The 27100-nt window shown below is 47.4% G+C and overlaps 1 protein-coding gene across 7 annotated transcripts in view; it reads left to right on the forward strand.

Moving 5' to 3' along the window:
- KCNQ2 (potassium voltage-gated channel subfamily Q member 2) overlaps positions 1-27100 on the forward strand; it is a 61838-nt gene that overhangs the window by 14834 nt on the left and 19904 nt on the right. For 5 of the 7 annotated variants that reach the window (XM_062505362.1, XM_062505364.1, XM_062505363.1 and 2 more), the window contains exons 2-11: positions 8978-9068; positions 9881-10007; positions 11095-11270; positions 12148-12273; positions 14415-14525; positions 15423-15518; positions 16204-16298; positions 19655-19684; positions 23618-23686; positions 25513-25542. In XM_062505362.1, coding sequence (XP_062361346.1) covers positions 8978-9068; positions 9881-10007; positions 11095-11270; positions 12148-12273; positions 14415-14525; positions 15423-15518; positions 16204-16298; positions 19655-19684; positions 23618-23686; positions 25513-25542 — 951 coding nt within the window. Of the gene's footprint in view, positions 1-8977; positions 9069-9880; positions 10008-11094; positions 11271-12147; positions 12274-14414; positions 14526-15422; positions 15519-16203; positions 16302-16599; positions 17070-19654; positions 19685-23617; positions 23687-25512; positions 25543-27100 lie in introns of those variants that run through there. The other 2 variants (XM_062505366.1, XM_062505368.1) reach the window with 2 other exon arrangements.

A 27100-nucleotide genomic window follows, 5' to 3' on the forward strand; every position in this document is an offset into this window, starting at 1 on the left:
AACTGGGGTTGCCTTGATTTCCTGTGGCAAGACCATGGCTTTCCTCCACTTTCTGAAGGGTTCAGCTCTCTGGGCAGCCTCTCCCTCTGCAAAAGGCTCTCAGTGTGTGAGCCATGCTCACCCGCTCCCATCCACACCTGGCCATCCACCTGCAGAATTTGGGTGATGCCAGGGAAGAAGTGAGAGGTGACAGAAGCAATTAATTGTCCTTTGGTGCTGGGGATTAATGTATGATGTGCAAAGAGAGGCTGTGCCCTGCAGACCTGGCACTGTCTGTGCAGATGTCGTGAGCTGGTCGTTCTCTGCTGTGAGCCGAGGAGGTGCCAGTGTGGGTGGTGGCAGGATGATGTCCCCATCACTCCTGGGGAGCACAGATCTGGGAGCACTGCTCAGGGAAACTTTGCTGATGGAGAGGAAAAGGTGGAAAAGGACTTTTGAATTCAGAATTGCAGTGCCTGTGATATATTATCAAAATAGTTCTGTTAGTGGTGAAGTTAAGCAGGGATTGACTGGCAGCTGGTGTGATGTTCTCCCATCCCTGCAGCATAACTGGGCTGGTTCAGCAATTTTTTAGGGCTAAAGAGCACTGTCTTCTAAATGCTGAGCTCTCCAGAGATCCAAGTTTGTTTTGCATCCCTTCACCCTGGGCAGCTCCTCTGGGCTGCCTGTCTGCATGGCCCAGATGCTGCTCCTGGAAGAAATGTTCCCATCCTGTCAGGAGAAGCTTCACAGGCATGGAAAGCACCAGGGCCATGTTCTGCCTCCTCTGCCTCATGATATCCTACCAACATGGGGAAGGGATACACAGCTCCAAAACTATCTCTGGCCTTTTATTTCTGGTGCTGCACCTAATCCTGCCTTTCCATTTTCTTGTGCCAAACTCAGGTGTCTCTCAGGCACTGCAGGGTTTGGACCCAGCTGAGCTGGAGCCTCTCCTGTGGCAGTGCATCCCCCTTGGCTTTCAGGGGATTATTCCTGATTTGTGCTGGAGTGGGTGAGAGGGAACATCAATCCTGATTATTGTGGCATTCCTGTTATTCCTCAGGTCACATTTTTTTTTTACCCAGTTTGGGGGTCATAATCTTTTGGGGAATGAAATCCAAAGGCTATAAGGCAATTCTTTTTCACCTTGGCTGTGAGCTCCTACTCAATACCTGGGTAAGAGAGGTAAAATTAAACAGATGTTGAAATTACCAACTCTTAGATTTTACATGGGCAGTTTGCAAATACTTCCTTATTTTCCCCAAGACTCTGTTAATTAAACAAACAAATGAACAAATGAAATTACCGGGGCTTTGGTAATCCTCTCATTTTACACTTTGGTGTTATCCATTAGCCTCTGATTCTCAGAAACCACCTCCTCGTCTTCTAATTATCAAGGGATGAAGCTGGGGATGCCCTGGGAAGTGACTGGGACATCTTAGTGCCTTCAAAATTGCCAGTATCTCGACCATTCTCCTTCCCTCTTAGCTGGGAAGGAGCCCAAGAGCAACAGTTCTGGGGTCCTGCTTTTATAGGAGCACAAGCCAAGAGTGTCACCTTTGGGAAAACGGAGGTTTTTAAAGGCAGCACAAGGATTTTGAGCCATTTAGTTGCCTTCTGTGGGTCTGGGACAGTTCAGGTGGCTGCTGAGAGCTGCCAAGCCCCTGTGGCAGCAGGTCCCTGAGGATGCTCTCAGCGAGGATTTTTGTTTCTGAGGTGCTGAAATTCATGCTGATGTAGTACTAGTGCAAAGTCAGAGGTGGGGAAGTGAAGCTCAAGGAGCTCAGGGGGATGGAGCTCATCCTTTGTGGGCAGGAAACCTCGGGTTCCAGCTGAATCACTGCTTCTGGGACAGACCTTTGGAAAACCAGCTCCTATTCCTGTCTGCCACAGGAACCAGCCCGATTGGAGACAATCTTCCTATCTGCAATTAGACCAGAGCCTATTTTTGTGTATCACATTCCCTCGAGGAATGTTTAGATGAGATGCAGCATTACATTTTATAGGGACAGCTTTCTTTTAACCCAGTTTTAGAGCTCACCTAAGTCAGATCGAGTGACTTGCCCAGGTCAGTCAGAGGAGTTTGACCTCAACAGGAGGAGTTTTAATTCCTGCATGCTCCAACCATGCAGCATTTCCTTGGCTTCTGAAATTTATTTTTCTTGAGGTGTTGTGGAAAAGCAAGGCTTAAGAAACAGAAATAACTTGATCTTCAAATAAGGATAAAGGTTGGATCAGGAAGGTTTGTATTCCTGTGCTCACTAGCAATGATTTCTCCAGGGTGGGGAGGAAGCAGAGGCTCTTTTGGGGGAATACCCTGTGGGATGAGAGGCAGTGCTCAGATTTCAATCTGAATAATGTGGATATTGTATGAGACAGCAACTTTCCCTCACATTAAAATCAATGAACACGATCTGAATAAATGCCTGCACAGACATTTTAAGAATTACTTAAATGTCCAATATTTTATACTCTTAATTTACCTCCCAATGCACTGTAATTGCACCGTGGGCTTTAAGATTCTCTCCCATGAACCATTTCTGCAGCTGCATGAATATATTTCTCCCCACCAAATTTTTTGACAGAAAGCCTCAGCCCAGCAGAGCTGGATCCCAGCAGGAACAGACTCTTCTGGCAGGTGCACGGGCTTGATTAATACTTTGGGTTTTCCTCCAGACATCTGGCTCCTCCGAGGCTGCGTGTGCAGGGCAAGGAGAATACGCAGACAAGCACTTCCAAGTGATTCATTCTGGGTGAGGACAAAGCAGAACATTGGAGCTAGAACTTTGCATGCAGTCATTATTATTAATAAGGCTTTTATTCAGCCTAAGTTAAATGATTAGAGCCAGCCTGTAAAAAGCCCAAGCAGTTCCTTACATTTAACTCCTTTTCCCACTGTAAGAGTTCAGATCTTGATCTCCATTCCCTGGCATTTCCAGACGGCTTTTGTTCTTTGAGTCTTCAATCCAGAAAAGCTCTTAAGCTCACTCTTGCTCCTAAATGTGAAGATACACAGTCCTTTGCTGGACTAGGGAACAAGTTATTTCATGGAAACCCAATTTCAGCTCAAATTCCTGCAGTCCATGGGTTTGGATCAGAACCTGGCACTCCTGTTACAAGCAAGGGCAAAAGGCTGTAGGAGCTTTAGGAGCGGAAACTGATTTCAGAAGTGGTGGATATTGAAGGAAAAATTTCCTAAATCCCGCTTTTATTTCGGAGGAATGTGCCTCCTAAACAGAAGGGAGGCAGGGCAAGAGGTTTTCTTGTGACTTGGTTGTACCACTTTGCCATGCACTTACAGGGGGATTTCACAGCTGTGAGCCACAGATGTGGCACTTGGGGCCATGGTTTAGTGGTGGCCTTGGCATTGCTGGTGAAGGGTTGGACTCAAAGATGCTGGAGGGTTTTTTCAACCAAAACCATTCTATGATTTTCCTTCCCATCCCGGGGCCAGCCCTTTAACGTGGATCTCTGGGAGCTCTTTCTCTGTAGCCTGATGAATCCTCACCTCCCAGCACACCATCTAGAGCCTCACTGTGCACACCACAGCCTTCCCTGGAGCACTGCTTTGGTCCTCTGGAGATGCTCCAGTGCTCCTTTTAGACCACCTGCTCCAGTGGAAGGTGTCAGCCCCAAGGCAGGGGCTTGGAATTAGGTAATCTTTAAGGTCCTTTTCAACCCAAACCATTCCACAGTTCACACCACAGTCCTTAGTGCTCATTATGGCTTTGTACGGACAAGGGGGTTCTTATCAAGGCTGCTCAGGCATCACCTGAGTGCACTGAGAATGCACAGGAGCTGTAAATGTTGTCCCAGACAGGCCTTTGATAATGATTCATTAAAAAGTTGATAAACCATGACAATCCCTGCCTTGGAGCCAGCCAGCGTGTTCACCACAAACAATGTTTCCTACCCACAGGGATGCTGAGGGATCCCCAGGCTCATCCAAGCAGCAAAATCTCAGGACGGAGGATAGGGCTGGGCATGACCAAACATGAGGGGATTGAGATGCCATCAGGAGTTATTTTTGGGAAGGAGAGCATTTACTAAGGCACAGCACCAAAAGGCAGAATTCTCCACTTCTATTTCCAGCTCTTCCAGTGACAGAATATGCCTTGGGAGATGATTTTGGCTGAGACCAAGGGATGTGGGAACCCAGAGTGAGATATTTAGGCTTCTATTCAGCTTGGAAATGAGCAGCCAGGTTGCAAGTCACAGCAGGATTGCTTACATGAATAAAGATGATGGATGCTCCTGGCTAAGGGTAGGTGCCATACGACAAAGTCTTTATCCCACTTTGTCTTTATCTCACAGTTTTTTCAGTGTTTTGTATCCTATTCAATGGAGGTTTAAATGGAGCTGCAAATACTCCCATTCTGATTCCGAGGCTCTCTGAGCACTAAAAGGCGTTTGCCAATCTCTGTTTCTCTTTGCTGTGTATTTTCCTGGCCTTTAATTTACATCAAAGTTTTAGGTACTTGAACTGCAGCGTTTTACAGAGCCCACAGCAATCCCAGGATTTACTGGGATTGCAGCTGGATTGCACATAAACATGTCAGTTTTATTTTAGCACAATTATCAATGCCTTGTTTACATCCCCAAAGTAATTTTCAAGTGTTTTAAATGTTTTAAGTTGCTTTTCATTGTGCAGCTCTTGAATGTCTGTAGTGTAGTGTAGTCTTTCCTTTCCAGCTTTGCCCCTTCTAATTAAACAAATCATTAATGGCCTTTCCCAATTCTAGGGGAAGCCATCAGTGGGCAACAGGCATAGTGACTTATTACAAGTTTCTGTCACCTCCTTGTGTTGTATCCATTTCCATCACATCCAGGAATCCAGTTGCTAATTAGTGGTGCTCCATCAGAGGAACCCCAACATTTCTGAATGTCAGTGAATGTTATTTTAATATGAGTATTTCAGGGATAAATTTAGAGGCCTTTTAAAATTCTTATGTAAATGTGCATGTAGATTCCAAGGGGGTTTCTTTTGGAAGGCAAATTAGACGATTAACCTGAGAAGCTTTAGGATGATTCTATCATGTGCTTTCACTGAGGAAAGAAAAAAAAAAAAAAAAAACCAAAACAGAGAAGGACAATCTTTCATGTTTCATGCCATTTGGAGTATTTTTATTTCCAAGGGAGAATTCAGTCATTCCTTTTTTCTGTTGCTAACCTGAAGCACAGTGGATATGAAATCTGGATATGCATATTTTGTGCTGGGATTTAAAAATTGTAATAAGAAGCTTGCACGGGTGTTTTAAGTCAACATAACCTTTGGATGTAAAGTCAGACTTTGGAGGTGTTTGGATTTACTGGCATTAGCAGCAGTCAGATTTGCACAGCTGAGTCTTGGCTGAGCTTAAAGGTCTCAGCAACAGGTATGGGGGGATGCCAGAGCAGCAGAAAGTGCTGGGGGCCTGCAGGAATGAGTGGTGGGTGAGAAAATGCAATGAGGTGTCCTTCTCCAACAGGCTGGAGACAGGTTTCTCCTTCCTGTCACTGTGGAGAGGAGACAGTGGTCCCAAACCACCCTGAATCCTGCCCAGACTTTTGGGGATGCTGGATGCTGACTCCAGCCATGCATCAGGCAGGACCTGTCTGCTCAGGAGGAGGATATTGTCTTCTCCAATGTTTCAAGCAGAATTGGCATCTTTAATGTAAAAATCATTAGATGGGACCTAATTAATGTTCCTTATTGCACATTAACATTTCCCAGAGTCAGGCTGCAGACATAATTTGCTTTCATTAGATACGTAGCTTTAAAAATTAGATTCATCCCGACTGCTACACTATTTATTGGCTTGTTCCCCTTCCCTTAGCTATCCATTATTATCTGAAGCCTTTTCCTGATCTGTCTGGGTAGATTAGGTGGAATTAAAGCAGAGTCCAGCTTCCTGTTCCCCACTACCCTCCCTCTGTGACAGCTCAGAGGATACATGCCCTGACGTGCACGTACCTCTCAGTTTCCCTCTTCCACTCCTCTGTCCAGAGGGGATCTGCAGATCCCTCAAAGCCTACCAGGAGCCAGACAGACCTCAACACCCCCAAATGAAGTTTCCTTGCAGAAAGGTGTCCTTCTCTGAGTGTCCTTTTGCAGCCCCCCAGAGGTTGGTGGGCCACAGGGTCAGGCAGAGAAGCTGTGCATCCCCGTGGAGCTGTTTTGGGATGTGTGTGCAGCTCGTCCTGTGCTGATCCAGAGCCTGCATCCCTTGCTGGCAGTGCTGCTCCTTACTTGGTGGCTGGGATAGGGAGATTCCTTACCTGTTGGGACTGAGCCAGGGGGAGGTTTTTGTCCCTGTGGGATTTGGCCATGGATCTCCCACGCTCTGCTGGAGAAGCTGGTGCATTCCCTGCTGCCTCCTGTGCTCGGCAGAGCTGTAATTAAAGCTGGCTCTGCCAGCCTGATCTGCATCGGATCTCCCTGGCAATGGAAGCCCTGGGGAGCCCAGAGTGGAAATTGCTGCAGCTCTGAGCTGGCCCTGGGGAGCTGAGGAGCACAGAGAGGCTGGGGATAAGGCTGCAGGGATGTGCTGGAAGGGGGAGAAGCAGAACCCAGGTGTCCAACTGCTCCAGTAGCACCTGGAGATGCCCCAGCTCTCCCCATAACCATGGCTTGCACACTCCATCCTTGGCATTTGAAGTGATAAATCAATTTCTATTCCTTTTTTCCCCTCCTGTCCCATCGATATCTGTCTAGTGACAACTTAACATACAGGAATCCTCATTTTCTTGTGGTGTGTGTCCCTGCCAGGACTAATGAATTGATAGTGGCTTCATTCTGGATCCATCCAAGGTCCACAGTCCTTAGTGCTCTGAGCAGACACAGCGTGCAAGCCTGATCTGATTTTGGCACTTTGCTCTCAGCCATTCCTCTGACACTTTACAGTGATGTTGGGTCACAAAAATAAATGCAACTTGCATTCTACTTCTTTAATCTGAAAATGTAGAATTCTCTTTTCCCATGATCCCTTTCCTTTATTTCTTGGGTTTGTTTCCACCCCCCCCCCCCCCCCCCTTTCTTCTCTCATTGATTATTCATTTGTTTCTCACTTCAGCTTAGAAGTTTGCAGCAAAATCTGGGCCGTTCCAACAGTGCAGCAACCTAGTTGCAGCTCCTTCCGTCCTGGAGTGTGGGGTTTTGCTCCCCCTGACACGTTGTGGGCAGCAGTGGGGCCCCTTCTGCAGCTCCCAGGGCATGGCCCCAGCAATCTGGAGGATGTTGGGATGAATGGAGTCCATCTGACTGCAGGGCAGGTTGTGGTGGCATTGTCTGTGGCAAGGGTTTTAAAAGAAAACATGTGGTGTTTATGGCAAGGATTTTAAAAGAACATCTTGGGGAGAAAAGAAGTGAGACCTAGACAAGGCATTGAGCGACATCATGAGTAGGATTGCAAGTGAGGTTTTCCTACTCTCCCGAGGTTGTTTGCAGTGTCTGCGCACCAAATCTGGTGTGAGAAGGAGAAATTTGCAGTGAGAAATCAGGCAATTATCTGCTGGATTCATGTTGTGGCTGATAAAGCTCAGCCTTGGCTGAGATGGCTCTGAAGGTCCTTTACCTTCAGCAGTCCCTACCTCACCACCACGTTTCAGCCTGTGGTTTGAATAAAGACTGCAAATCTCTCTATTTTTACTTATTACCATGACATTAATGGCCACTGCAAAGCCACAAGCATGACCTGGTGGCGTGAAACTCCTTTTCTTTATTCACCGAAAAGCATCAGCCCCCACCAGCAGAACCAAACCTTATAAATATTCACAATGCAGTTTGTAGGAATGTGAGACAAAGTCAGACAGATGAATTATTTAATGCTCTTAAAGAATGCAGCTTTTAGTTTCTCCTTGCGCTGGCCTACTTTATTGTATTAGTAAATCGATCCTGAGTAAATTAATTTCCCTGCTTTTGTTGGAGCAAGCAGTGGGCAGGGGTGGAAGCCTCCATCCTTGAGCAGATGCCAGCACACCTCAGCAGCTGTGGATTCGGGCGCCGAGTGTCAGAAGAGAGTCAAGCTCCTGTCACTCATTCTGTGCCCTTTGATTTGCATCAGAACATCCAGCACTGGGCAGCCTTGATGAGGGCAGGCAGTGAGTGACAGGCTGGGGTGGCACTGCCCAGGCTGCTTCTGGGAGGCTGCCCGTGGATGTAGATGTCAATGAGATCTGGATGCATGCTGGGGTTTGAGCATCGCCCAGATTCTGTGGTTAAGTTAGAGACTGAGAGAGCTGATATCAGGGTTGTATCCCTGCAGCTTGTGGCAGGATGAGGCTTCTTTTGTCCCTGAAGAGCTGGGACAGAGCCCAGCCCAGCTCAGCTCCCTCCCCAGTGCCAACAGCACTAAAATCACATTCCCTTGGGCTGGACCAAACCCGTCCTCTGTCCCATGTTTGGCCATAGAAGAGCAGAGTAACAATCACCCACCTCCCAGTGATGCTCCAACAAACCCAAAAAGTCATCAGGCTTTCCAGGCAGCGGGGAGTTAATGTGGAGTACCTGTCTGAGAAAGGAACATTAAATCCACCCAAAAATGTCCTACTCTGGCAAGAATTGCAGCACCACTTCTGTGTGAGCTTCTGTGGATGTAAATGCTTAAATAGAGCATGAGTGGAGCTCATGCTCAGCCCATGCTCCTGCTCCTCAGCCAGTCTGCTCCCCTCTTATCCCAGTTAGAAATGTCCCTGCTCGTTTGGATGCTTTTGGGCATGTGTTGCTGAAAGAGCTGACACTTCCTTGGGGAAAATATGTCGGAAGTGATTAGAGCTGCCAGCTGGGAGGCACTGGCCAAACTGGGGATAGTCCAGTCTGTCAATCCACACATAACCTTCCAGTTAGCAAAACTGGGCACTTGACTTACCCTTTTTACATGGTGGTGTAACAGCTGTGCAGTAAATACTCAGGGAGAAATGTGTCCAAAATTGCTCTCTGAGTGCGTTGGACAAGTATGAAAATTTACAGCCATTAAGACTGACCTTCTTTCTCTCTTTCCCTTTTTGTGTTCTTTAGTTTTCTACTAGTGTTCTCCTGCCTGGTGCTGTCTGTCTTTTCGACCATTGACGAGTACCAGAACAGCTCAGAAGGGGCCCTTTACATCCTGGTAAGTGGGTGCTGACAGTGAGTTATTAAAATAAAGTCAAAACCACACCAACCCCTGAGACTGGGGGTGTTTGAGGCAAGAATCTGAGCTGTCCCTTGTGAGAAGGGCACCACTCAGGCCTGTGGGTCAAAAATAGGAAAAATTTTTTAAAAACCTGGGGCTTCTGGATTCACCTGTCTCCTCTCCTTTTGTCTGTTTTCCTCTTCCCCATTCTCTCCCTATATCAAATCAAAAGGTGCTGCAGACTAATTAGGACGTCACTGGGTTTGACATCTGAGAAAGGTGAGACAAGATCTCAGAGAGAAGGGAGAATGCATGGGATATTCAGGTGGAGATGGAAAGAGCTCATGTGGCATCAAGGGATGCTGCATGCCTGCACCAGATCTCCCAGCATACACAGGCAACCAGGCCAGTTTTCTAGGGAAAAAGCTGAAATCCCCTTTTGTCATCCCCTAGGATTATTTCTATTCAGTGATTGCCATCTCTGCTCTTCCCTCAGCATTGAGACTGGTGGTAAGGAGACAACGAGGTGTTCATCAGTCCTTTGATGGGGGAACAAGCACAACGTGAGGAGGTGTAAAACTCTAGCTCATCACTACAAGGTGCAGCACCTCTCACCACCCTGGGGAGGGAACACACAGAAGCAGAGATCTGATGATCTTTCAAGCCTGGGCTCCCTGTTGAGTGGTGCAGACAGCTCAGTGACATATTTTCTGAGGTGTATTTTTCTGAGGCCGTGGGTTTGTCCTGGATTCCGGAGCATGTTCTCCATCATCCTTTCCCCCCCTCTAATGTCACCGTTGTCCTCACAGGAAATCGTCACCATTGTGGTGTTTGGGGTGGAATACTTTGTGCGGATCTGGGCCGCCGGCTGCTGCTGCCGGTACCGGGGCTGGAGGGGACGGTTGAAATTTGCCCGCAAGCCTTTCTGTGTCATCGGTAAGAGCTGAGTCCCTGCACGAGATTTCCCAGTCCAGGATGGCCATTCCTAGTGCTTGCATGGTGCTCCAGTGTCTTGCATGTATTTTGGGGGTTAAACTTTAGCAGCTTCATGGTCACCTTGAGAAAGATTAAAAAAAAGCCCAAAGGCAGAAGTCCTAATCTATAGCTGTGCTTTTTAGTATTCATGCCAGGGCTCTCCCTGATTTCTGCTGGCCTGGGATGCAGTGCCCTGCATACCTCAAGCATCACTGGCAGGCACAGAAACAGGTTTTAGCCAGGAGAAACTGAGCACAGGAACTGGAATCCTGCAATCTGCATCCACCCTCCGCACCAAATTGTTCCCAAATCATAGAAACTCCAGGTGTCGCTTTGCCTTCCCTGGTGCTGATGAGCTGCCTCACAAGGGAGTTGTGAGACTTAATTAATTATTGTTTGTAAAGCACTCAGCAAGTCTCCTGTGAGAGGGGCCATCTGGGCACAGCAGTGATATTTTCTGGGATTAGAAGTGGACAGAATGGCCGTGCCCTTTGCTATGGAGACTGCCTTTGACTGTCCTGGAGCTGGCAATGGTCATATGCAGGATTTCAGTTTATTCCACCTATAAAATTTGTGTGGCAAATCAGGAAAGAGGGAGGTTTATGGGATCTCTGATATGTCTTGAGCAAGACTTTTTTTCTTGTCCTTAAGTGCCTTAGCGTTTCTGTGGAGGATGTATAGATTTTCCTTCTCAGTTTAGATGGGGGAATTCCCTGCTCTGCGTAGCAGACAGCTATGGCTGATAAAAGAAGGGGCTTTTGGCAAGAATTTAATCCAGTGTTAACACTGAATCAGATCAAAATTCAGGCTTTGCAGCATTTTACCCATTTTGTATGGGAATGATGAGCATGGAGAAGGAAACCAGGATATTTCCACGTGGTGTGCAGTGGCTCCTTTCATCCAATTTCAGATCGGTGCTGTGTTCTTCCAGCACAGGACACAAGTGTAGGAGACCAATCACGCACAGCCCGAGGCAGCGGCAGCGCCATTCCCTTTGGTGGTGATCTGGCAGTGCTTCCTCACCTTTCCCTGCCCTGTGTTCCCACAGACATCATGGTGCTGATCGCATCCATCGCTGTGCTGGCAGCGGGGTCCCAAGGGAACGTCTTTGCCACCTCGGCGCTCAGGAGTTTGAGGTTCCTGCAGATCCTGCGCATGATCCGCATGGACCGGCGCGGAGGCACCTGGAAGCTCCTGGGCTCTGTGGTCTACGCACACAGCAAGGTGAGCGAGGCCCAGGCAAGGACGTGCAGCTGCTCTTTGTGTTCTCCCCACCAGAGACACTGCTTGGGTTCAGCTCTCCATCCCAAAGTTCTTCCCGGCCTGGGGAGATTGGAAGGATACCATAGGTAACACAAGAGACCAACACAGTCAGAGACACAATGGCTGGTGGAGTATTCCACCAGTCAAGAAGGAAAGGGAGAGAGAGATTCCAGTAATGGAGCCAATCCCTGGTGTAAGGGGATCAGTTTGGGAAGAGTTTGTTGGTAACTTCTTGTTGCCTGATGCTGTATTTATGATTTTAATATTTCTCCTGCTTCCTTCACTTTCTTTTCCCCAGAGAAGCTCAGCCAGCTTCTCCAGCACTGTGTAAAAATTATAGTAAATTTGTGGGTCTCTTTTGTCTATCCTTGCACTAACCTAATAAAAAAATAATCACTCCTGTGAATTCTGAATTAAAACTTCCCTGCAACTGAGGGACAGTCCATCCAGACCCCAACTTCACAACTCCTCCTCCTTGAGTGGACTGGAACTGCCCAAAGTAGAGTCTCCAGAGATCTGGGGGTTCATATTTCAGTTTCAACTCCACTTCCCTCTGTGAAGTGGGGATATCAGAGTTTTTAAGGTGTCAGTTCCAGTTCTTGCAATAATGGAGGTCTTAACACTCCTCCATTTGCTGTTTGTGTTTGGATGATTTGGTCTTCAGGCCTGGCAGAGCCATGATGCCATCTCCAGAAGTGCCATCACTGATCTCCAGCCAAAGTCCCAAAACCTAAACAGATGCAGGGAAAGTTCAGATCCAGCAGCAAGCAAGAAACTCAGCATTTGGAGATGCACAGCAGGACTGCAATTATTCTCTTTTCTTTTAATGATCTTGCAGGAGCTGATTACTGCCTGGTATATTGGCTTCCTGTGCCTCATCCTGGCCTCTTTCCTGGTGTACTTGGCCGAGAAGGGAGAAAATGAGCACTTTGATACATACGCAGATGCACTCTGGTGGGGTCTGGTAAGTAATTTCCATAGAGCAGCTGCTGGTTATTAAAATAAAATGTCCATTAACCCTCCATCTTCTATCACTTATGCGAGGTATCGACTTAGAGAGTGCTTAGTTAACATTTGTATTAAATGGCTTCAGGCTGTTCCATTTAGGTCTTTTTCTTACACAAACCTCATAGAAATTGTTAGGGGATCACATTTCTGAATTAGCTGGAGCTGCAGGGGAACTGAGAACTCCTGTGCTGGCAGTTGTGGGATTGAGCTCTGTCATGACAGAGGCAGGTCAGAGAGAGATCCTGTACCACAGGGTGCTTTGATCATTGTTTTGAACACTATTGCTGCCCTTTAATTATTGAAATTGCACTTGGGCAAAGTGCTGTTGAACACACTGGAATAAATTTCATAAAACTAATAGGGCCTAAGTAGCAGAATGACTCCAGTGGGGTGAGCATTCCCTGTCACATTTCTGCTGAAAGGGCAATACTTGTGGTTTGCTCTGTGTGTGTCAGTGCATGTGAATTATTGGATTACCCTATTAACAAAGAGAGAATTAATGACATCCTAATCTTCTTGTGTTATTGTTCTTCTGCTCCATCACTAGTTTGGCCTTGATTACAAAGCATGTAATGAAAATCCCCAATCTGATCAAATCCCAATAACAGGCCTGGGGAGGAATTGGCTGATCAAGCAGCTCCTCCATTCCAACAGAGGGAAAGAGACAGTAAATTGCTTTGCAAGCCCCTTGGTTAGGATAGAAAAATAAAAACAAAGCCCAATTCGACATGATGAGAAAATAAACAATGAGGGAAAAGTGACAGTCCAGATTAGAGCTCAGTGTGGGGAGAACGATGGGCAGATTTATTCCTTCTACTTCTGAGACTGTTTTGTCACTGAGAAGTACAGAAAAAAATAGAGCTTCATTTAAATCAACAGTTTTTGTCAGAGTCCAGCTCATGGATCCAGTATGGGCAGATGTTGAGAGATGGGATAAATCAAATTTCAGGTTCAGAAGCTCATCCTTTGGTTAATCTTAGTGTATCTAACACTTGTTGTTGTCTATAGAAATTACAGAAATATTGTAAACCAGCTTTGCAGTGATTATGGAGAGAGCCTTGCTCCGACTCTTTGTTTCAGTAGGGATTAGCACATTGATGCATTTTTTTACCACTTGGTCAAAATAGCATCTAATTGATAAGGCTTTTAGTGGGCCCAATTAAAAAGTGCTTTGGGATTCTTCTTGCATTTGTGTTAAAGTGATTTTTTATTCTAAATGGAATGCGTGTTTCCAATGCCACATCAGCATGGTGTCAGCTCCCATCCCTGGGGCCAACACTGTCCATGGAGGCTGTGTTACAGGGACAGCCTTTGGGATCAGAAGTCTCAAAGATGTTTCTAATCAGACCATCCCCCTCTGCTTTGCCCTGCCAGTCCCAGGCTCTCCAAATCCTCTTGGAAGCCTTGTGGGAATAGCCAGCATTTCCCACTAGTGACATCCATGGGCTGAAGTAGGAAAAAGTGTCTTCCCCTGCAGTTTGAAATTCAGGGGACTCTGTCTGCTATAAATCTCTCAGGTCCTTCCCCAAAATACAGACAGCAGCTTGCCAGCTCTCTTCATGCATTGCAATAACACAAAACCCATCCCTAAATGAGGTGCTGTGAAGGAGCCATAATTCATCCTCTCAGCCTTACAGGGTGTTTTTAAACAGGGGAGTGGAGACCTTCCCAACTGATAGGGACTGCTGGGAACATTGGGAATTAAAAGCAGCAGGTCTTTGTGCATGCAAACAGCTTTCCTGAGCTGCCGAAAGGGACTTTAGGGAAACGGTGCCGGTTCGCTTCCCCTGCCGAAGGCACAACCCCTCCTGGGGGAGGCTCCGAGCTCTGCCAGCCTCTGCACCAGATGGCAGCTCTCTCTGAGACAGCAAAAGGCACCAAAATGCTCCCAACTGGTGTGAAACCTGCACATGAGCAGGGTGTGTGTCAGAGTGTCTCTGCATCCCGTGGAGCTGCCCATCCCTGCTGGTCCCCCAGGTCCCTGAGCTGCCTCCTGGCTCCTCCACGTGCCACTGGGCTGCTGTATGAGTTTTGGCTGCGTTGTTTCAGTTTTAAGGCTGTCTGACCAAGGGCTGGGCACTGATCTCCTCCCTGCAGATCACTCTCACCACCATCGGCTATGGGGACAAGTATCCACAGACCTGGAACGGGCGGCTGCTGGCGGCGACCTTCACTCTCATCGGTGTCTCCTTCTTCGCCCTTCCTGCCGTAAGTGGGGGAGCTGAGCTCACCTGGGCCTTGTCCCCAGCCCCTGGAGCTGGTGGCTGTCTAACAGCTGCACTGATGCACTGTGATGCACTCAGAGACCTCCTGACTGTGATGCTTTGTGGCTTATGAACAAAAAAATGAGGGAGACAAAAGAGAGAGCCTGTTTGAATATCCACAACTTGGGCATGGTGTGCATGAGCAAGTGGGATGGGAACTTTCATTTTGGGACTGCACAAATATTTATGAAGGAATAAAAAGCTTTTTTTTTTTTTTTCCCCAGAAGACTGTTCTGTGGGGTAATTGATGGCTTTAAGATGAGAGGGTAGATTTAGATTGGATATTAAGAGGAAATACTTTCCTGTGAGGGTGGTGAGACACTGGCACAGGTTGCCCAGAGAGGCTGTGGCTGCTCCATCAGGGCCAAGTTGGACTGGGCTTGGAGCAACCTGATCTAGTGGAAGCTGTTGCTGCCCATGGCAGGGAGTTGGAATGAGGTGAGCTTTAAGGACACTTCCAACCCAAAGCAGTCTGTTATTCTGCAATTACACCATTTCAGCAAATCCCCCCTGCCCCTTTGGCAGTGCATTTCAATGTGTTGCAAGATCTGGATTCCTATGGGATAATCTGCTGACTGCCAGTGTGCTGGGGTTCTTTTGTGTTTTATCAGTTGGTCGGAGGTAGATTGGGAAAATTTACAATTCCAGTGAGTGCCAGCAAAGTCTTCTGCCCCTTGGAGAGTGTCTGCCACAGCTACCAGGATGGAGGCTCCTTCCTTCCTCTAAGTTTGAATTAAAAATTGAGCTGGGAAAAAACCTTTGGAGGGAAAGCTGGCCACAGTTTTGAAGTGGAAGCTTAACTAAACCCCTGCTAGCAGCAAATTGTTGTTCTCTTTCCCAGGGTATCTTGGGTTCAGGGTTTGCTCTGAAGGTGCAAGAGCAGCATCGACAAAAACACTTTGAGAAGAGGCGAAACCCAGCAGCAGGCCTGATCCAGGTGAGGGTCACATCCAAGGAGCCTTGTGGTTACATCATCCTGGTTTTAGGGGGCTTCACAGACTTTTAGAAGTTGGGGAGGGGACAAATGGGGCCTTGTGAGGTGTGAGACAGAAGCTGGTGACTGGCTTTGTCTGGGAATAAATGCCAGGAAATCAACCATGGGAAAACAGCATATGTGGTTGGGAATCTAGAGAGAAAAGGGATGGGATTCAGCAAGCAGCCAGCTCAGCAAGACAAATGCATTAGGACAGTCTGTTTTCACCCTTTTTTTCTCCCCAAAGAGAATATTTATCCTGATATAACAGTACAGTTGGGAGCATTTTCTTCATGAGAACAGATGTCCATGCAGAAGGTTTCCCTTGGTGTAGGTCTTGGAGAATTGAAATTAGTCATTTTACATTCCCCTGCTCCTCTCTCTCCACATTTTTCACTTCTTAATGGGCAACATCACCCATCCTGACCTCAGCCTGGCAGTGAATGCTTGAGACCCACATCATTTTTAACTGGGCTCACATGGACAGGATTACTGTGGTACCACCCCAAGTTTGTCACTTAGCAGATCAAAGAGAAGGCAGAATGCTGGATCCATCCCATAGCACTTGGTGTTGGTTGAGGTTTATAAACCCAGGGGTGGTTCTGGCCATGCCTGGGTGCACAGTCCCATTGGGTTTTCTCCTGCACAGGCGGCCTGGAGATTTTATGCCACCAACCTGTCCCGGACAGACCTGCACTCCACCTGGCAGTACTACGAACGCACCGTCACCGTCCCCATGTACAGGTACCTCTTCCTCCAGCCTCCTCCTCCATTGCCTTCCTCGTGATGCCACTGTCTCCATAGTTATTTGGATATATAATTTTGTTTATGTATATACTTTTATTTTTGTTTGTTAAAATGTTGATTTTGAGCTCCTAAGGGCTGGTATATGCTTTTTCTTTTGGACATTTTTTTTTTGCTTTGTATTTTTTCATTGTTTTTCTTTTTGACTTGATTTTAATTTCCCTGTTGCTTTGTGGTTTTGTTTTTTTTTTTCTTCCCATGTCTTTGTGTGTGTACATTCTTTTCTTTTCACTTTTATTTCTCCACGCCTGCTGGTAGTTGCATTGTGTTGTGACAGTTGCCGTGCCCAGGTGTGAAGACCTCCCTCCAAGCTGCCCTGGATCATAGGTAAACACCACCCTCACCCTACCTGCAGCTCTTTGTGCCCTCTCAGGCTCTCCTTGCTGGTCCAACTGGTCTCTAATGGTCCTTCTGCCTTTCAGCAAACTTCTCTCCCACCCCTGACCAGCCTGACACTCTCCCAGGTGTATTTTCCCTGGGTCCTCCTTTCTTTTCTTTTTCTCTTTTATCTCTAAGAGGAGGAAAATAAACTCAGGATTCAGGGAGCATTTTCCCATCTCTTGTATCTCATTTATCCATCCCAGGGTGATGACACACGCAGGGAATGACTTTGGAACCATGATGGATGAGGCTGCTGAACACCACAGTGTTTGAGCAGCACTCACCTGCCTTGCTCCACCTGCAGTAAAACCAGGCAGGTTTTTAAGGTGAAACCACACAGGTTAGAGCAGTGCTGTGGAAATTCACATCCTCCTGGGATTTGGAGCTTCATGGAGCTGGGGACAGAGTCCCCCATGCCTCCCAGCCCACCAGGACATGGGGAAGCACTGTGTCCTTCATGTCCCCTTTGGGCTGCTGGCTTCCTCAGAAGCTAAAATGCACAATGTTCTATTCATTTTCACCCCACACCTCCCTGTGTCCTGGGCAGGGCCTTGCACCCATTCCTGGTATATTTTTAGAGGCTATCCATGACTCTCTGGGTTTCTAGAATGGCTGGATATGTTTGTTAAATATTCCTGTATCTCTGTGGGTTTGTGTTGGGTGTGATGGGACTCCCTGTGCCCCATCTCCCTGCTCCCACACAGGGCTGTGGCCCAGCACTGGGCTGTGCCACTGCAGGAATTATCCCTTCCTGTTTTCCCATATTACTAGTGCCTTCTAGCCCTCAGGCAGACAGCCTGGATGTATTTCCTGGGGTAAGCTTTAGCCTGCATTTCAAACACTGCAGCCAGCCTCTCAACCCATCATAAAAACCTGTTGGAAGCCCCATTGTTGTGGTCAGTTAAGTTCTCATTGGTTTCATTCCCAGTGTATGTTTGGTTGCTTTTTCCCTGGAAATTTATGAACCAACTTGAAGATTCTGTCTAAAAAATCCCAAAACAACAGCGACAACCCAACAGAACAGAACAAAGCTGTTCTCCAATAGCATTAAACTCACCCATTGAAACTCTCCCTCCCAGTACCTGACCTTTTGGCTGTACCTTTGCAGCACTGCCTGTGATCAGCTACTGGAGGGGACGAGGATGAAGCTTGGCCCAAAATCCACTGCAAAATGCAAGCACTCAGGGCTTGTTTTCAGTGGACTTTGCCAGATTTTACTGCTCTTTGAAATACTGAACTTACCATGCAGCCAGCCATGCAGTGACACCCTTTTGATTACCTGTTACACAACCCCCTTGTTAAAACCTGTATTTCCACAGAGCTAATATGCAGGAAGAAATCTGAGCTAAAGATCTCCAGAAAAGGCTAAATAGAAATTCTGGGGAGGAGAAAGAGGAAAAAAATGTAGTTTGAAGTGCCTGCTTATCTTGAGTAAAAAGCCAGGACAGATTTGTAGCAGGGTTGTAGCAGTTTTGCTGGCTGCTGCTGTGGGTGCTGCTCTGCCCCACGCAGCACTGTCACCCTGGGCTTCCATAGAAATGGATTTCTCTGGACTCTCAGCTTCTCCCTTAAATCCCAGCTCCTGTTTGTGCACAGATCAAGTGAACAACGCCTGGACAAGTGACCCGTGGGTGCACCAAGCGATTCAGCCCTCAATTAAATTGGGTTTTTTTTACCAAAAAAGCAGTGAACCCCTTCTGACTATATTTTGAATGCTTCTGACTATATTTTGAATGCTTTAATGTCAAATACATTAAGTGGACTTTTTTTTAAAAAAAAAAAAAAAAAAAACAAAAGGGAGTAACTGTATGTTCTGGCTGCAGCTTGCATCACTCACACTGACCATCTCTCCTTGCCTCCCCACTTCCCCAAGCCAGCTGGCAGGCACTGGCAGCCCTGTGCTGCTGCTGCAGCCATAGCAGCACATCGAGCCCAGCAGCCTCCTGAGGCCATGGCTGCTGACCTGTGGCTGCAATGCACAGTGTGGTTTGGAAGTGGGCTAGAGGAACACAAAATCTCCCTCTCTGGTGCCCGGGGATGATCTGCAGTCACCACTGCCTCAGCATCCTTTCTGCTCAACACTGAGCTGCTTATTCCTCATAGCAGGAGCCTGTGCCTTTAGCTCATCTCTCTTCCTAAGGCATCTCTGGAAAGGCTTGGCTGCTTGATATGAGAAGATGTTTACACATGCCTTGGAGGAGCTCACATGGCTCCAGAGCATCTCTTCAATCACTGCAGTAGAGCTACTCTGATTTGTTTGGGGGAAAATATGGTGGCCTCTGAGAGAATCACAGATTTCACCTTTAAATCCAAAATGTGGCAGAACCAAATTCTGAAATATGCACAAGACTTCTGTGTGTGCAGGTGTGGTTTGGGTTGTGATGCATGAGTTGACTTGGTGCACCCAGGAGTCATAAATAACCTGATCTGAATCAGCCACTGGATTTATTGCAAAAAAAATCTGCTCTTATTGTCACTCATGAGAGCAAGACCTTGATCTAAGCTACTGTCATGTATTGGTCTTCACTAAAAAAAACAAGCCCATGGGCACATCCTGCCCATTCAGCAGCCCAGCCCAGGGAGCTGGTGTGGCTGAGGGCTGTGGATGTCCCATGGAAGGTCTCTGGGAGGCCCCCACACTTTCCCTGCCCCGTGGTGCCCATTTGCTCTTGCAGCAAGGTGCCAGCTGCCTGTCCCCAAGGGTGACACGTGGCTCCTGAGCCAGCCACAGTGGGAGCCCACGCTCCTGTGCTCACCTGTGAGCCTGGCCACAGCATCTGCTCCTGGGGACACACTTCGTTCATATGCTAATTTTCTTTATTCTGTTTCTTTCCCCCTCTCCTCCACCCCAACTTCCTCCCCTTTTTTTCTTTCTCTTACCCCTTTGGTTTTCTTTGGTGAAAACACTTGAAAAGCACGCAAACGCAAACGTATGGTGCCTCCAGGTATGAAGTGCATGTGACTCTGAAAGTGTGTGTCATGTCACTCCTTGTTCTTCATTTGGGACTGTAACATGCAAAGCTTTGAATTTAAAAAAAAAAAAAAGAACAAAACAAGAACTGAACAAACAAACAAAAAAAAAAAACCAGAAAAAACCTTTGAAGATGAGTTTTTTCCAAGGAATGAGTGAAAGCCCAAAGCCGTGCCCACCTGCTGCTACAGACTAACCCCCTGCACCTCCATGTACATTTTAGCTATTGGTACACACAGATGTTGGGAAATTGCCAAAATGATGATGTAAGGAAGAAGAATGGGAGCGTGCTTGATAAGCTTGCTTTGTTAAGGATGATTTCTTGATGGTCTTTCCAACCTCCCCCGATCCATGCAACGCTTAACAAAAAACATCCCCATTCATCTTCCATTTCCCTCTGCCCTCACTCCTGTGTGTTCCCTCTCTCCAGCCCTCTTCTCCCATCCTTCATTGTGTCATTTATCTGGCTCTGACTGCAGCAGTTGTGCCCACCTGGTAATGCTGGCTTGGAGTTTGCTGGTGTGGTGGCACCACAGGGCACATCAGTGGTAGCACAGAATAAAACTTCCAGAGCAGCCGTGCCTGCTTTTGAGGGTAAAACCTGGAGAAGAAAAAGATCTGGAATGCTGAACTGATATGATAATTCATTTCTTTGAGTAATCCAATCTGATTTTTTGGTGAAAGAATGTTTCATCTCAGCAGGACTTTTCCATTTCAGTTTTTAGTTCCAAGACACACCTAGAGCTAAGCAGTTATTATCCACAGTTATTCAGTCTGGGACTTAACCTTTTGGGATCAATCGAAATGCTAAATCCTGGATATGGCTGTGTAAGATTTATGATAAATAATATTATCTCAGGTTCTGCCGAAAGGAGTAGGTTTGCAAATCATAGGCATACTTTATATGAGATGGGTATCTGAAGGTGTAGTCAAGTTAATATTTTAAGATGGGAAATAAATGACTTGTATTTCAAGACTGCAGGCCAAGCTCTGTTCTTAGAGCAATTTAAATCCTCACTAGATGCAGTAATGCCACTAGAGCTGATGTGATTTAGTGTCTGATTTTGAAACCCAGTTCCAGTTTTCACAGATGCAAGTTTTAAAGCCTTAGTAAATCACACTTACTGCTCTGTGTGCTTAATTTATAGCAAATTGCATCAATGAACTGCAAGTATAATGTTAAGAATATATTTTCCTGTTGTGCTGAATAACAGCCTGTTTTAAGAATCAGACAATTTTCTACTACTGGGAGAGGAATAAGAATATGCCACTTCTGTTCCATTTGTTGTAATGAAGTATTTTATAAGCTTCATAAATGTTCTCAGTCATGAAAAATAGCTTCAGCTGGAGACATAAAGTCATAGTTAGGGCAAAAAATTGGATGCTCGTAAGAACTCCAGCACTGCATGGAGGCTCATTTAGGTTCCCATCCCATTCCAGCACCCATCTCCTTGTCACCATCTCCTTAACTGTTCATCCTGGGACTGTTCCAAAAAATCATCGTGGCGTCCGTGTGCGTGCCGTGGTGTGTCTGTGTAGCTCCCACCGTGTCGTGTGCTGCTGCCCTCCTTGTGTTATGGGGTTTTGGTGGTGTCCTGGCCCGAGGCATGACCTCCCTTCTGTCCCCTAATGCTTGAAAAGTTATCTGTGCCCTCGGGAACAGCAGATCCGCCTTTCCCTGTGGATATGGGAGCCGGCTCCCAGAGTTAGTGTGGCCTTTCTCTGTGCTGTACTGGGAGGGGCGGTGGAGGCAGCTGGGGGGACCTGCAGCTGCTCACAGGTGTTGTTGTGGTGGGTGGCATGAGCTGTGTGTGTCCCGTGGTGTGCAGATTCCTCAGCCAGCTCCCCCTTAACCGGAACGCGCTTCCCTTGCTAACCAGTGACACCCGGACCAGGAGGAGAGAGAGAAAACATGGGAGCCCCAGACAGAGGTTCCTTCTGCACCTGGCATGGTGGCACCTGTGTCCCCTGTGCCCTGGGCACACACCAGGGCAGGGTGCTGTGCATCTAGCATTCCACAGCAAAGCTCAGTTCAAGAGCTGTACAGAGTTCTGCCTTTTTTGTTTTTCAAGGTTCTGGAGAAATGGTGTGGTGCAGGAGCTCTTCCCCAAGCTGCTCTTGCAGTGACAGGTTAGGCTGAGCACTTAGTTGAGATTAAACTTCAGGTCAAGTATATGTGTTAAGTTTTCACCCATTTTTAATAATAATTATTTCAGTAAAATACCAGTTATTTTCACCTCATGTGTACCAGGCCCATGAACCAGCCACAGAAATGAATTTCTGTGTTTGTTGTGTGTCTGTACTTCCTTGTGGAAGCATCTGTGGTGGCTCCAGGGGTGGCCACCTTCGGCACACTGCAGACCATGGGCTGATGCAAAAGAAACAGTTCCTTTTGGAATCCTGAATCCTCCAGTCTTTTGAGCTCATGAGCTCCTCAGCTGAGACTTGCGCCAGTGAGAGCCCTGGATTTGCAATCCCAGCTGGAGAAAGTGGGGCAATTGTCCTGTGTTCTGCTGGGTATGGACCTCCCTGAGGAGTTAATTCATCAAAGAAGAGTTGTGCAGCCTTCATTACCTGCTGAGTACACCCTGTGCTGGATTTCATGCACCACATCTCCCAACCTGGAATGCATCTCCAAACCCAACGGTGTGTTTGAAGGGAGGTGACAGTCCAGCATGCACAGCTCCACTGCATCAAGGTCAGCTTCTTCCTGATGTCTGGAATGAAGAGGATCATTAATTCAGCAGATCAGGATGTGCTTTTCTCTGGATGGAAGCGACTGGGGAGCTGAGCCAAAATTTTTCAGGCCTATTTTTATTCTTTTCTCCATACTTAGAATTGGAAAATTTTCTGATTGCCTCAGTCTTGTGAACACAAAATCTCTGCTGAGCCACTGTAGTTTTGAGGATAAGTTTTGTGCCTGCAGAGAAGATGCTTTTCCAGTTGAGTTGGTTTTTTTAAAGTGTGAAAATATTGGTTTCACCATGGCTGAAAAAATGTGGGCATGAATATCTCTCCCTTTATTTTGTTAGAAGCCTCATTTCTTACAGTCTCCTCCAACACCTCCAGCCTATTTTTCTCTTGGTTGAAAACCTGGCTGGGAATATCAATATTAAATATTTATGGAGCAAGCCCAGGGTCTCAGGGAAGAACCCAAAAATGGATGTGGAACTAATTCCATGGCTTTTAGGCACAAAAGCAGGATGGGCCACAGGGTGTTTGTTCACTGGATTTTAAAATTCTTACCAGGATTCCCATTGTCAGATTCTTTTTTTGTTTTTTGTTTCTTTTTACTGAGAAGAGAAGGAAGATCTGTGGTTTCTGGAAGGCAGTGACACAAGATTTTGCTTCATTTTGGGGTAAAACCTGTCATGGAGAGTAGGGAATTGGTTAAACTTGACCCCAGAGCACACTGCTGTTTCTCCTGGCATGCTCCCAACCCCAGATCCTTGTTTTCTCTGCTCCACAAGCTGTTCCTTCCCATGCCTTCACACATTCCCAAGAGCAGCAGGGTTGAGTTGTCCTATTTTTCACCAAAGCTGGAGTTTCTCTCCATTTAACAAAGCCAACCTGCCAGACTACAGCTCTGCCAAAACACCACCAGGCTGCCCAGGAACCCTGGCAGCTGCTTGGTTTTGGGGAGGTTCAAAATCCAGTGGTGCAGACAAGTTTCTCTCTCTCTCTTGCTGTCACTTTCTCTCTCTTACCCCACTGCTCTGCCTTAGGACACTATTGGAAGTAGCAGCCAAACCCCTCTCCATCCTTCCTGAGCTGTCCCCCAGCTGCAGTTGGTGGCACAAAGCTGGTTCTGGTTGAAAGGATGGGGCAGCAGGGGAAGTTGCCGAGACAGGAGGCTCTGGGAATCAGCTCTGTCTGGATATTAATGCTCTTTGTTTTCTCCTTCTAGACTCATCCCTCCTCTGAACCAGCTGGAGCTGCTGAGGAACCTGAAGAGCAAGTCGGGACTGACATTCAGGTTAGCAGCAGAGTTAAGAGAGTTTGGAACACACACTCCTTGCAGTATTTTTCTCCTTTTTTCTTTTTTCCTTCCTGCATTTTGCATATGGACATCCTTGAAGATGAAAGAGGTTTGACAGCTGGTCCCACATGGGTCACTCAGTGACCTCCTCCCTGCCCCTCTCCCATGCTCTACATGAATTCCTTCAGTCTAACTTGGCTCTGGAGCAATGTCACAGTGCTTGACTGACAGCTCAGTCATATTCTCGAAGGGGCCGATGGAGGTTGTGATCCCAGTTTTCTTCTGACCTTTCTGCTCCTCACCACACTCAGAGGACACTCGGGCCCAGGATGTGTTAATTCATTCTCTGTTCCTTCCAGTGACAGCAGGCAAGGTTGAAGCAGTGAGACATTTTTGCTAAATTGGCTGTGGCAAGGTTTACATGAATCCCCCAGAAGGGTGGGAGTCCTGCACCTTCGCCCTCTGCTGGGAGGGATAATTCTTGGGGTTTTAGAGTGGTCAAGGCTGCCCTGTTGGTGAATGGGAAGTGTGCAGACACTGGGAGGGATGGAGAGGTGCCAGTGGGCACTGGGGCCAGCTGGGAGGTGTGGGATGGGGCTTGCCCTGGGCTGTGTGCCTCCATAAAGAATACACCCCTGGGTCAGCCTGAAAATTTTAAAACGTGAATATTTCAGCTAGTGACTGAGGTGGGCTTCCAAGCTTTTCTGAGCAGAATGCAGAGAGCGGGAAGGAGATTTTTCTTAGTCTCTCCAGGCTGCTGCCTTTAGCTGAGGGAGAGGGGTCAGGCTCTGTGCAGCTCTCAGTGGTCACTGCTGAGCAGTGGCAGGGCCAGGGCTGGCGCAGCATCACACTGAGAAGGGACCTGTGTTAGGGAATGCAGAGCTGTATCTGCTGAGAAACACGGTCTGCTCCCTCTCTGGGGGCTGCAGGGGCAGGGCTGGTCGAGGCCCCCCCCGAACACCATTCCCCAGTGTAGGAACTGTGAATCAAAGCAGCTGAAGCAGGTTTTCCACATTGCTGGAGGGAAATACCAGCACAGTGACTACTCAGTGGAGGCGAGGGGTAGTTTTCAGTGTGGCCTCAGCATGGTTTGCAGTGTCCTGGCTGACTTTTGTAGGCATTCAGCTCACTTTGTCCTCAATGATTTTTCAGGGCAGTCCAGTTTCAGATCTCAATATAAAACTGCAAACATGGATTGTGGTGTCTCACTCCCTCCATGTCACCTTTGCCAACTACTTTGGTAAAGTAGCTGCCAAAGGCTCTGGGGGCATAAACCCCAGCTGAGGTGTCAGGATGCTGGGGCAGGGGTCCATGCTCCTTCCCCCCCATGTCCAATCCCAGCATTTGGTGTGAATCCGTGCATTCGGAGATCTGGCGTGAGCTCTGTCCAATGGCCAGGGAGGAAGAGCAAATGCACCAAGGTCATGGGAGCCATTCAAACCCTTCCCCATGTGCAGAAACATGAAGGCAGTGCATTTCCAAAGGAAGGGGGCTGCTCTCTGAGCTCACAGAAGTCCTCCCGTGCTCACACAAATCACACAGCCCTCAGGTGTCTCAGTGGTACGTAGGCACAAGGATGGGTTGGGGTGAAATCTTCAACCCTGTGCGTTCTATGTGTCTTCTCTGAGGTTGTGTGAGTCTCCAGTGATTTTCTGTCCGGGCCAGAAACTCCAGGAATTAAGTGCTCCTTTCCCTTTCTTCTGTCCACAACTTCCACTTAGTTGTATTGTTTGGTATTGTCGTTTCGTTATGTTTTAACAGTGAAGCAGCAACATCTTTTGCCACCTGACACCATGCTAATGTACTATTGCTTCTGTTTAAAGGAAAGAGCAGCAGCCTGAACCATCGCCAAGGTCTGTATCACTGCCAACACGCCATCCCCATGCATTCCCTGTAGATTTCTGTGTGTGTGCGTGTGTGTACCATGTCGTGGCACCATCGAGGGAAGCATTCCTAGGTATTACCGTGCTTTTCCTGTGCTGTGCAGTCCGATGTATCTACGTGTATGCTGGACCTTAAATCATATCTTCCTTCCTTCCAGCCTGCCTCGGGCTGGAGCTGCAGGGTAGCGAGGCTGGGGGGGAATGGAGAGTGGTGGCAGCACAGGCAGAGCTGGCAGATGCTCACGGGAGTGACAGCAGAGCTTCGGTTTACGCTTCTTTATTTTATTTTATTGCTGGGGTTGTAGCTGAGTAACTCGGTGTAACGCAGGCTCGACACGTGCCCAGGGGCAGGTGAGGCTTTGCCCGTGTCTCTGTCACCCATGCTGGGCACAGGTGACACAGGCAGCACGACGCCATCGCCACATTGCCACGTTAGCAACTTCTCCTGAGCTCCTCTCGCTGCGGGGCACGGCGTGGACCTGCTGCTCCGTGGGACACAGGAGGGCTCTCAGGCACGGCACGAGGTGGCATGGCAGAGACACCCTTTGTCCACCCCATTCCCCGGGGAGGAAGCACGTTCCCTGCTCCATCTTCCCTCCACGCCTCGAGCCCACGGTGCAGAGCGTGCTCTGGGTCGTGGTGAGCACCTTCCAAGGGCAGCCGTAAATCTCACTTGTGGTCGAGCTTTTCTCTGTTCACAACTCCCAGGGAAACAACAGGGCTGGTGTTTGGGATACTTTTAGGACACTCTTCATCCACTTAGAAGTATTAATTATGAGATTTTTGTTGTTGTTGTTGTTGTTCTATATTTTCCAGTTCTTTTAAAAAATAATTCTGGAACTAAATCTTTTTTTTTTTTCCTTGGCTGATGAGACGCAAACTGATGATCAGTGGAGATCAGCTGCTTGGCTTTCAGATCTTCCATCTCATTCCTCAAAACACAGCTTACAGCCTAAATTTTGTAAACAGTAAATACATTTTTCAGAAGTACAGCTAGAGCCTGGCATTCTGCAGATGTACCTCTCTGCCATGCCTCTTAGCTTATAAGAGGCCAGAAACTAATTTTTCCTTGGCATAAAAGCCAACCAAAGATATCTGGGTAGATACAGTGCTGACTAAAGTGTGGAAAATTTCATCTTCCTTCCTTCCTTCCTTCCTTCCTTCCTTCCTTCCTTCCTTCCTTCCTTCCTTCCTTCCTTCCTTCCTTCCTCCCTTCCTTCCTTCCTTCCTTCCTTCCTTCCTTCCTTTCTTCCTTCCTTCCTTCCTTCCTTCCTTCCTTCCTTCCTTCCTTCCTTCCTTCCTTCCTTCCTTCCTTCTCCCTCCCCCCACCCCCCCACCCCCCCAATTTTTTTTCTGTCATTCATTTGAGATTTTCTTTGGAAGAAGAACCTTTGTAGCACTCCATCTACTTTCCTGCCAAATAACCCAAATCTCCAAGATCATGTTTCAGCTATCCAGATTTTTTTTTTTTTTCTGATTGAGGTCTTAAGTATAGCTTGAGTGAAAGCAGCCTCCATCCAACATTATT

This window comes from Cinclus cinclus, chromosome 18 (assembly GCF_963662255.1).
Source record: "Cinclus cinclus chromosome 18, bCinCin1.1, whole genome shotgun sequence".
Taxonomy (NCBI): Eukaryota; Metazoa; Chordata; class Aves; order Passeriformes; family Cinclidae; genus Cinclus; species Cinclus cinclus.